Here is an 11,479-nt window from a genome sequence, read left to right as displayed (position 1 = left end):
ACTTTTTATACATCAAAATGTACAGCTATGATCGAGCGTGAAAATGTATACAGTCTATCTAGTCCACACACGTACATGGCTGTTTTCAGAAACGATAAACAATTTAAAATCCAGTCTGTCACCATACAAACTCAAATACTCGTCACTGTTTCCAAAAATCGCATACATACACACAAACATACATACTTTAAGTTGCTATATGTGCCATAAGTTCAACACTGTGAACACATATTGACTGACAGCCATATAAAGTATTTATTTTGCTATAGTAATGTTTCATTTAGTAGATAACGCAGCATCTACTGCAGGCTGGCACCTCTGAGGAAAATTATCCCCTGCTGTTTATTCAAATCTGTGTGACACCACCGTGCTTATGATTCATATTCATTTTTTAAAACACAAACAACTGTGTGACGGCTCTGTTTAAAACAACTTGAGTGACATCACCCGTGTCAACCTGATCGAAATATCTCATCATCATACAAAGAGGAAGTCTCAGATGGGTTTATGAAGAACTATAACGAGTACCAGCTTTAATTATGGTTTTGTTTGGTTTAATTGCGTCTACATTACAGATAAGACCACTTATCGCCTTCCTATGACTTTGCAAACAAGATGTGAAAATGCTGTGTGTTTTGAAGCCTCCGTTAATTTGAAGCTCGACTGAATAGAGGCTGCTGCAGTATTAATTAATTGGTTTAATTCACAAATGCACACTGTGGTAAATGTGAAAGTTGACGGTTCTTCTTTTCCCGTTTTTCCTGTTTTCAAACATCTGCATGCTGCTGCGGTTCCAACAAACTCGCCATCACATTCCCAGCTGATTTCTTCTTTTTTCCGTTTCTCTGTTTTTCCAGTGCTCCCCCGTCTGTCTGTCTGTCTCTGGCTGTATAGTACAGACGACCGTCCCTTGAGAAAAAATTAATAATACATAACTCCCTCTCTCTGCCCCTTCCTGACCCCGTCCCTTGTGCAGGACCTAGGCGTAGGCATTCTAGGCACATGAGCCTTACTGCCACTAGGGGGCCCCGACGAGGAGGAGGAGAAACGAACTGCCTACCTGAAATTTTCATTTCAAAATGTTTTCAAAATTCAAAAATCTACAAGAATCTCTGGTACAAAACTTTAAAGGTCAAGTTTGTAAGAAAGTTGATTTTTGAAATCTCATTCCCAACTTCAGTATCTTATGAGCTGGAAATATGACTCAAATATCAACTTTCATACAAATTCGACCTTTAATGTTTATATATTTATTTTAGGGCTGATTAATCGCGCTCTATGACGCCCCTTGATGGCAGCTTTGTAAACATGACGGAAGACGATCACTAAACACTGAGCATAGCCTCTGCATAGGTGCATGCCTTACGCTGTCACACAGTTGTGAGCCAAAGGAGTTGGTGTGTTTAAAGGGGAAAGTCACCACCGACAGCAACGTGGACACACCAGCGCACGTGTACAAAATGCTCACTACCATTCTATTTTAGCGTCAGCACAATTTTTTAAAAGTTTAATCACAAAATGAGGTTATTTGTCCAAAATTACAAAACATTCTCAGGAAAGATCATAAAATACTACAACACACTGGAGTGGGGCGTCAAAAAATGCCCAGATTGAACTATTGATAGGAGCATCATTATGTGCAGTTTATGAGTTTAGTAATAAAGCTTAGGATGCCCATTTATTCACTGATTCACTCATCAACCAGAATACATTTGCACTGGACTATTTTTAAATGCTTACGGCATTTACTGGTATGTGCGATTATTTCGATTAATTAATCACAAAGCTTGTATTTATTAAGATTATTATTTTTTTTTATCGCTTAACAGCCCTCATTTATTCATTTATCTTTAAACATACACAATGTTTTCTATACTCCTTTTTTTTAACGACTAGCAAATTGTGTTTGACTACCGAAACATGAAGAGATTAGTTTAAATATATACCAAATTAAATTCATGAGTATAATAATAATCATGTGGCAGGCTGCCCAGTCTGCCCAGAGTAATCTGCACATTTAATCCAGCCCTGCCCGTCCCCCCCTAACCATGGTCTCTGATGTTTCTGTGGCACACAGCAGCAATGTATTTACAACATGTCAGATATGTATTGTGCAGTATGGATCTTTATGTTATTTTTCCAAACCACACTGGCTGAATAAAGTATGCACGATCTCTGTCTCCCCCTCTCTGCCTCCCTCTCCCTCCTCCTCTTTACATTTCACCACTTTAATCTCAGTGTGAAGGGGGACGTGGCTGCAGCGCAGCTCACATCCTCCCCCGTGGACCCTCCATCCCTGTCTGTCTGTCTGTCTGTCCGTCCGTCTGTCTGTCTCCTCTCCTTTCCTCTCCTCTCTCACTCTCTGTAGCGCGTCCAACAACTTTTGCATCCGCTGTTTCTTTAGTGTTCTCCTCGGTTGAGCTGCCAGCTTGCTCACCTCCAATCATGACCACACAGAGAGCGCGTTATAAGAAGCGGATTGCAGACTAGCAGCATCAAGGTGAGGATTATTTCCATTTATCTGATATTTTTATATAAAAGTTACAGGCTACCAGTGTGATTTCAAGTTTAAAATAATACCTTTTGTTTGCTTTTTAGACTTGTTTGCAAGAGCACACTTGACATTTAATCAACCTTAAACACCGCAAAATAAAAATAAAAGCTCATTCTAACATTTTCCAGTCACCTTTTTTAAAGATATACCAATAAAAATGCCATTAAATCTCACTGTGACATCACTGGCATGTTAATTCTCAACTGAAATATTATGTTGAACTGTCTTTAAGGTTAACTCCAACAATGCAGCTCATACCGTATTAGTAACATAACCTTGGATTTGCAGGGTGATGCATGAAATGTAGCAACATAATTAACCTTCCAGAAAAAGCCATTAGCATTTATTACAGCTGAGCGTGTAATGTCAATTATCCTCAACATTCAGCAGCTGATGAGAATAATTTGAACCATATTAGTGTGGCAACAAAAGCAATATTCCTCAACAACCCACAGGAGGAATGTGCTATTCCAAAGATAATTTGTTTTTTTTGTGTGTGGTTTTTTCCCACCACTAAATTGTTTCTTCATTATCCGTGACCAACAGCAAATGGATTTTGTCATCAGGTTTCTGTCTGCAAAAATTATGCAATTTAGATAATGGGTTGAGAGTCTCCTCATGTGCTGTGAGGTCTGAAGAAACAGTGTTTATGTCCTTAAATAGAAAAGTCAAGTTTAATAAGATAAATTTAATTGTTTTTTCAATAGTAGCATTATTAAATCAGTCTGTGTGTTTTACTAATATGACCCTACCTGCTTAATAAACACATTCAAAATGTGTTTTTATTAATTTCTGCAGCAGGTCATCTTGTCATTAGCAGCTCCATACTGTATGTTCATTGAAAATACAAGGATCCCAAACCACCCGCTGGTGCTTAACCCCCATTTAAAAATGAAGCAGTTGTTGTTGTTTCAGACCTTTAGGATGGTTATATGCAGAGCTGAAACAATTAGTTGATTAATCAGTTAGTAAATGGGAGACTAATTGGATAATTGCTTAATCGTTTTAGTGATTTTTCAAGCACAAAAAGCCAAATATTCTCGAATTTCAACCCCTCTAACATGAACATTTGCTGCTTTTTTCAGTTATATCCTTATGAAATTCATGTATTTTCATTTTGGATTAAAGAGCAGCCTGTAGAGTGCATACCTCCACCAACCCCCAACAGTCCCCTTTATTTCAGCATATTTAAATCTGCTAGATCCAGACTTTTATTTGGATCCATGTCAAATACCAGTCCCCTCAATATGTTTTTCATCAAGATCCAGACATTATTAAACCCAACAGTCAAAATAAATGTTAGACAAGTACATTTCTGCAAAACCACAGATAAGATAAAACCAGACCTGTCATTATGTTGCAACTTTCTTTGTTACAACGCTGTGCTTAAGCGTATACTATAAAAACCACTCGGGTTAGAAAAACACAACAGTTTGGCTTAAAATACTTGATCTTGATGGAGATGGTCCGACTTCTTGTGACAACCAGGCGGTTTTGGTCACCACAAACACAGCTGGAAATGTCAGTAGCTCTCCTTAAAACAACAAAAAAAAAAAAACGCATTTTTAAAGATAGTAAGAAAACATTCCTGGATACCTTCCTTTGTCCAGATTCCCGTCCTCCATCCAAGTTTCGCAGACCTAACCCTGCTGACAAACCAACCAACCAACAAACGGACATTCGGTCATGTATTCGGTTAATCAAATATTTTAAAGCCTGTAATCAAGTCGTCAAGTTCCGGGAAGATGTCAGTGACATTTGACGAAATGCTCTTCTGATCGCACTTTTTGTTTCGTTTCTCTACTTTCCTTTCAGTAAGAGGCTCCCAGTGTTGATCAAACCCAGAGATCAACACAGGATGTGTTAACATCTCCTGTTGTTGCTCCGGTTTTCCTCTCTGAAATGGAGCTCCCTTTGCAGTGCTCCCCTTCAAACGTATCTAAACTGTTCCACAACACCAGCATGCCACTAAACGCCACTGGGAATAACACCACTGACCAGTTCACTGAACTCAACCTCTTTGAAATCCTGGGTCCGAAACGTTCTCCCTTCTTCATGCCTGTGACCAGCGTTTACCTTCTCATCTTTCTCACCGGCTTGTCTGGAAACCTGCTCACATGCGTGGTGATAGCGAGGCACAAGAAGATGCGAAACCCCACCAACCTCTACCTGGTGAGCCTGGCTGTGTCGGACCTCCTCGTCCTCATGTTCGGGATGCCGCTGGAGATTTACGACCTGTGGCAGAACTACCCCTTCCCCTTTGGTGAGGGCGGCTGCTACTTCAAGACCTTCCTCTTTGAGACGGTCTGCTTCGCCTCGATCCTCAACGTCACAGCTCTGAGCGTGGAGAGGTACATTGCTGTGTTGCACCCGCTCAAAACAAGGTACCTGTCGACCAATCAGCACGCCAAGCGGGTTATCACCATCCTGTGGGTGGTGTCGATGACCTGCGCCATCCCCAACACCTCGCTGCACGGCATCTTCTACCTTCCAGAGAGGATGGAGGAGTCGGCCATATGCACCGTGCTGAAGCCCCTTTGGATCTATAACATGGTTATGCAGATCACCACCGTGTGTTTCTTTTTTGTGCCCATGATGGTGATCAGCGTGCTCTACCTGGTGATGGGTATTCATCTGGGCAGGGAGAGACGGCAGCCCTGCGGAAACCTGGGAAAGAACTGTGGCAGCAGCATCCGAAGGAAGATCAGCGTGAACGGGCGCAGGAGACAGGTCAACAAGATGCTTTGTGAGTTCTGTTTTCTCTCCCTTTTTCATGAAACATGCATTACCATGAACGGCTGCTGCGGTTTGAAAGCAGATCCCCTCTAATCTGTGTTATCAATGCCGAGACATGTTCTCGAGGACAAAACATGAGGAAAAGAAGAAAAGAAATGTCAAGTCTTTGTAAGCATCATTTGTATTCCAGGGACTCTTCTTGTATCTTCTAAGCTTCGGAGCTTGATGACATTTCATCCACAGTGTAAGCACAGATAACTCATTTGTTCTTTTCTTTCTTATCCGACATGTTCTCACTTCCAACTCTTCAAATACAGCAGCTTTGAGCTTCAAACTATGACCCTTTAGCGCCAGTTTTGCACAGCAGGTATGAGTCCTAAAACCTGGAAATAAGTTAACATTTTTGCGCCCTGTTCCCTCATCCTAAAGCGAATTGGTTGTTGGTTAGACGCCTGACATAAGCTCTGTGCTTTACACAGGCTTAAAGACAGGGAGGGCGATTCTGGGGTAAGATAAGCATCAGGCCGAATACCAACCCAAAGCGTCTGTGTTTGACGACCTGGGAATGAGACTCAACAATCAGCCATCTTTCTCCAGAATCACCTTCCCTACCTTGAAGAGATTCTCACGTTTTGCTCCACATAAACATAAACATGAAGTACATCACCAAATACCCCGCTTGTAAATTTTAAATTGCTTTAGCGTCTTTAAAACGGCAGTTGCTGACAATTGGCTAAATGAGACTACTAGATTGTCAGAGAACGAACACGGAGACTCGTCTACTCAATAGTCCGTCTTTACAGGTGGTCTTGTAGACTGATACATTTATCGTAAAGCGAGTAATCGTGTAGTAGGAAGCTTCGTGGTGGCAACGTTGAAGTCATGCAACCGCGATGTAATTTGTTTGTAGCCTAACATTAGTTTTTCAATCCTAGCATTTGCATTTACGCTTTGAAAATCACAAAAGAGGTGTTTTTGCTTAACAAAATGTGCAAGGATCATAAACTTGTGTTTGCCACAGTAGATTATTTTCAGCCATAATCAAAATTCCCCCCAAACCCCATAGTCTACTTAGCGAGGGAACCGGGGCGATGCTAACTTTTGAGTTTGGACTGTTTAGGTTTAGACACCCAAAACTACTTGGTATGGTTTCAGAAAAGGTCATGGCTTTGGTATAAAACCAGGTACAAAACAAAACAAAACAAAACATCAACTGAGGCCAAAGACAAACACACTCTAAAACAGTCAGGACTGCTTGGTCAGTAGAGGACAGAGCTCCTTCTCCTCCACCCTCCCTTATATATAGGGCAGAGCTAATTGCCTGCTGAGCAGCGCCTGAAAGAAAGGAAGGAGAACAGAGGAGAAAAGAAGTGCAACATAACTCAAACTTAGGTCTTCTGGGTGAAAGTACTTTGTTTGACCCAACCAACCACCCTGACAGACTCCCAATACAGATTTCTCTTGCCTTTTAGAGGTTTGCCTCCAGAAATGATGTCAGCGATGTACCTTAGTTTGCTGAATTTGACGCACTGGGAGTTCTCATTTCTCAATTCTGTATGAGGAGTTTCATTTGATCATTCATTCTTTCACCATATGCAACAAAACAAAAGTAATAATAAGCTGGTTTGGATCCCATGAATCACTTTAAAGGCCATGAATAATCCCTCAATTCTACTGAATTAGTTTCTTAGGGCTTTCTTAGTGATGGAGTCCCACGTAAACTCATTATTATTTGTCAAGGTTGGAGAATTTCTGGCGTTTTGCTTCAAGGGAAATGTCAGGTATTTCTACAGCTGTTCAGAATTTAGCAATTTAAAAATAAGACTCTGTTGAAAGCTGTTGCTTCATATAGGCGGGGAGACACAAATGTGTATTAAAGGAAATGTCACTAACCTTTGACGAGCCATAATCCGTACAAACAGCCACACCAAACCCACAGAACTGTTTTTTTTTATATAGACGCTGGGCTGAATTTTGTAGAAATTAAAAAAAAATTAAATAATGATGCACGAGTCATCTGGAATATTTCCATTTGATTTAATTATGCAGCTATTGCATCAGTTGGAATATTTCACACTGTGTAAACATCGAATCCTGCAGCTTCAAGACCTGGAACAAGATGATACAGAATATACATTTGCTTCCACCAAACAGCCTTGAATAAGCTGTTAAGATTCATATACAGGGAGGAAAAAGATAAACAAGTGTTTGTTCAGGGAATAAATAGCCAGATCTCACAAACTCTGTTGCTGGTGAAACAGATAAACTGTCAAATGTTTGCAGCTCTCACATTTATTAATACCTTGTCACTGTGGAGTGCCACCAAGCTTCCAACAGAGTCAGACCACCCAAACGTAAACAGCCTCCTGCTGCGCCTCCTTCAGAGAAAGTGAGAGCATCATGCGCTGATTAATGGGAGAGGAACGTACGAGTGCTTTATCATCGAGTGAAGTCGAGCAGCCTCTACTGCTCAGAGTGACACACCAACAAATGACGATGACTCAGACTTTATATCCCGGGTTTTTCATACTTTGTGTCCAGTTTTTGTCTGTAGGCCGTATCAAAAGACACTTTTATTCCGGCTTTTAAGCTGTCAAAGTAAATAAACATGACAAGGCTTTTAAAATATTTTTAGAGGAATGTACTGTGGGGTTGTCGTTTTTGCACCATTGCTGTTGAAATGACAGACAAATGACAGATGACAGGCCTCTCCACTAGAGGCAAAACGTGGCAAATAAGACATTTTCTTGAGTCGGTAGCTTCAAACACTATTAGGCAACAGTGGAAGTGTGAACTTGATTAAGAGTTTCTTGACTAAAGGGGCTCTATTAAACATTTGTACAGATTTACATTTATAAGTCTCTTTCTTATCAGCCATACAGTATGTGAGCGGATTAACATAACGTGAATAATGAGACCTTCCCCGTCTCTCTGCTGTCTATACAAGCCTGCAAGATATTTTTAAAGTTGTTTAATGCTGCTGGACTGTGGATTTCTAAAGATATTCGTTCATTCATATTCATGTTTTTACTTTCAAACGCAAAAATGACAAAGAAAAGCACCAATCATCACATTTGACAGGTTGGAAACAAAAAAACATTTGGCATTTTGCTGGAAAACTGACTAAAATGATTCACGAATATTGAAATAATCGCTGATACATTTTCTGGTGATGAACTAATAACCTTTAGTTGAAGTTGGAGTTTGCTGACGTCAGTGAATGTTAGCCGCCGTTAGCTACTGATCATACAAATCCAAGTAGGTCTGCAGTTGCAGAAAACCCCAAAGTACACTGAAGTGATTAATGTTGTGGTGAATTACCTTTTCATTTCGAGAGGAAGAGGAAGAAAAGTGTGCATAACTGCAGGACTAAAATACTATAAACAGGCCGTTTGAATCTGGATCCCCACGCTTCCTTCCCATCCAAAAAAAGGCCAGCTTGAAATAAAAAAAAACAGCCGCAGCAGCATCAGAGAAAAGTCTGTGACCTTTATCAAAAGAAAAAACTTTTGTAAACAGCTGATTTCTCTCTGACCTTATCCTCCAGCGATCGTGGTCGCAGTGTTCGGAGTCTGCTGGGCGCCCTTTCACATCGAGCGGCTCCTGTGGAGTTCCATCAGCCAGTGGACCGATTTGATGCACAACATTTATCAGTACGTCCACATCCTGTCGGGCGTCCTCTTCTACCTCAGCTCAGCAGTCAACCCTATCATCTACAGCCTGCTCTCCACACGGTTCAGGGAGTGTTTCCGCGAACTCGTGTGCTCCCAGGCGGAGGATAACAGCTCTGTCAGAGACTCGCCGCCCTTCCCCAAGATTTTACTGGATCCGACTGTGTCGAGCTCCAGAGCTCAGGCTGAGGGTAAGGACTCCAACGCCTTCATCCCTTTGCTGTCGCCTAACATGACACTGAGCACGGACACCGCGATCCTCACATGCGCTTGTGAAGACGCGACCTGCAAGACCTCCGTGTTCTGAGATTTGTTTTTAATAAGCTAATAAAAAAACACTTTAAAGGAATAGTTTGACATTTTGGAAAATGTGCTTTTTTGCGTTCTTGCTGAGAAGATAGATACGGATCTTATATCAGTTAAATATAACATGATCACCAGGAGGTGGTTAGCTTAGCTTAGCATGAAGACTGCACACTGGACTGGAGCCATCTGCAGACACCTTTAAATCTCACATGGTAACATATCAATTAACACCTCATCACTTTCGATTTGATCCGTCAAATCAATCTGCTTACAAATGACACGACTTTACACTCTCTAATTGCTGCAGTTCATACGCCAAAGTTCAGTGTTGCGTCCCCATGAAACAGAAGAGCTGTTTCCCTACATTTACGTGTTTCCTGTAAAAACAGTCAGGTATGGGGGGACTCGTTGAGGATATTGATTGCCATTTGTAGCAGCCAATAGCTTTAGCACAGAATGTGAGTTATGCCCAAGCCCTCATGAAGAGCGCCAGGCTTTAAAGCCAACTCTACTTGTGGCCAAACCGTGCAATCACATCGTCACGTGATGTACTGGGGCCAAAACAACTTTTTCCCATAAGCTTACATTGTGAAAGAAGCGGTTGTAAAATGGCAGATAATTATTTTTTAGTGTCACAACACCCACGAAATGACTCCTTTGACTATCGTGAGTTAAGCCATTCGGTCCAATAAGATTTGGAAAGTCTAGAAGAGACACAAGTTTAAATTATTTTATCCACATTCAAGTTAGCCGGGCGCTAAACCGGAAGTTAGCCGGTTGTGTTGGACTTTTTGGGCGTATGTACCACACACAATTTGAAAGACTTCAGTTGTGTCATTTGAAAGGCAGACTGAAGCGACTTGGCTGGTCCAAAATGTCGAATTATTCCTTTAAGTTTAATACGTGTCATTAAAGAGCTTTTAAGTGACGTTTGATTTGGTTTGTTTGTTTGTTTGTTTGTTTGTTACTCTGGGTAATCTTGTTCAACAGTGCCTGCATATCCCACCTGCTGTCTTATTCTGTAACTGCTGTATGCCTTAGAGGAGGACTCCAGAAGGAAAGTGGGACAATCAAATCTGATGGGAATGATAACGTGTTGACTTTATTAATTTTCTTCTCATTTGCAAAAATGTATGTGGTGCTGGGCGACGAAGGCAGGTCAAGTGTTTCTCTGTGTTTCTGTGGAGTAAACAAAGATTGTAATGCTTCACTGTGAGCTTCACCTGATCTCGTCGTGTCTTTTCTTGCGCTCATCCAGCAATCATATCCACGTATGATTGATTGGTAAGCTCGTGTTCACTGTGATTGCAAAAGCTGAAAATCTGATTATGGCTATTGTTCGGTGTCTAATTTTAAAAGCTACAGAAATAAATGTTGAAGCTGAAACTACTATTTTCCTTACCGTTGTTAATGCCTGGTTATGTCAATATGTCACTTCAATGCTGAATAGTATTCATCATCATCATCGTGATTGCATTGTGTGATTCTTGCATTTCTGAAAGCCGTGTAATTCTCAACTGACATCTTACCCAAAATAACGAGCCTCAACAATAGCAGAGATTGAACACACGGTATAATTTGCATGTTGGTTCAGTTTTGGCTTACAATACTGCGTGACCCAAATGATTTTCCCCCTCCCTCCCTTTCCACCATCCATCAGAATGAGTTCCAATCTGTGGGCTGTGACAACAGCGCATTACATCTTCGAAAGCCAATTTCAACCATCCATATCCGCATGAAGTGGATACAATAGATTTATTTTTTTAGGCAGCATTACATTCACATTCCCTCTATCACTCGTCGCACCTGATGCTTCAAGAGCGGCCGACATCTCCAATATTAATCCATTTCCATCCCGCCGTCAGAGAGGAAACCTCATACGAAAGGTGAAACATCAGCCGTCGCCTTATGAGGGGGTTATTTTTGTACATTTGAGTCTGTAACTTTCCTGCAGGATCCTGGGTAGTGTGTCTGTTAAGATTGGGAAGTCCATTTTTAGGGATTAAGCAGCAAAGAGTCACACAACTAAAAGCCTCTCTGTCCTTAATCGCTTCTCATTGGGGAGTCAAAATATTCTGCATCTTAGTCACATCTACACGCACGATTGTTAACATCAAATCAGAGGTCGTACCTGTGGCAACGCCAGTGTTCAAGTAGAAGTCGTGTATATATTCATGTTTATATTCATGTCCTGATTTTACCTTCCACAAGT

The 11,479-nt window shown here is 41.1% G+C and overlaps 1 protein-coding gene across 1 annotated transcript; it reads left to right on the top strand.

Moving 5' to 3' along the window:
• The first annotated feature begins 2,340 nt into the window (after nt 1-2,340).
• nmur3 (neuromedin U receptor 3) lies at nt 2,341-10,055 on the top strand. Its single transcript, XM_084347875.1, has 3 exons — nt 2,341-2,500; nt 4,370-5,300; nt 8,838-10,055. Exons 2-3 carry the CDS (start codon nt 4,457-4,459, stop codon nt 9,266-9,268), a joined length of 1,275 nt encoding a protein of 424 aa, XP_084204001.1. The 5' UTR covers nt 2,341-2,500; nt 4,370-4,456; the 3' UTR covers nt 9,269-10,055.
• Nucleotides 10,056-11,479: the final 1,424 nt, after the last annotated feature.

Source organism: Pagrus pagrus (genome assembly GCF_965226575.1).
Source record: "Pagrus pagrus genome assembly, chromosome: 3".
NCBI lineage: Eukaryota > Metazoa > Chordata > Actinopteri > Spariformes > Sparidae > Pagrus > Pagrus pagrus.
The sequence above is the reverse complement of the archived record's forward strand: the minus strand, read 5'-3'. Positions and strand labels throughout refer to the sequence as shown.

Excerpts from the sequence above, each read along its gene's own strand:
- nmur3 (XM_084347875.1), top strand. The coding sequence starts at position 4,457 with ATGGAGCTCCCTTTGCAGTGCTCCCCTTCAAACGTATCTAAACTGTTC. Across the intron at positions 5,301-8,837 it reads ACAGGTCAACAAGATGCTTT|CGATCGTGGTCGCAGTGTTC; the intron begins GTGAGTTCTGTT and ends CTTATCCTCCAG.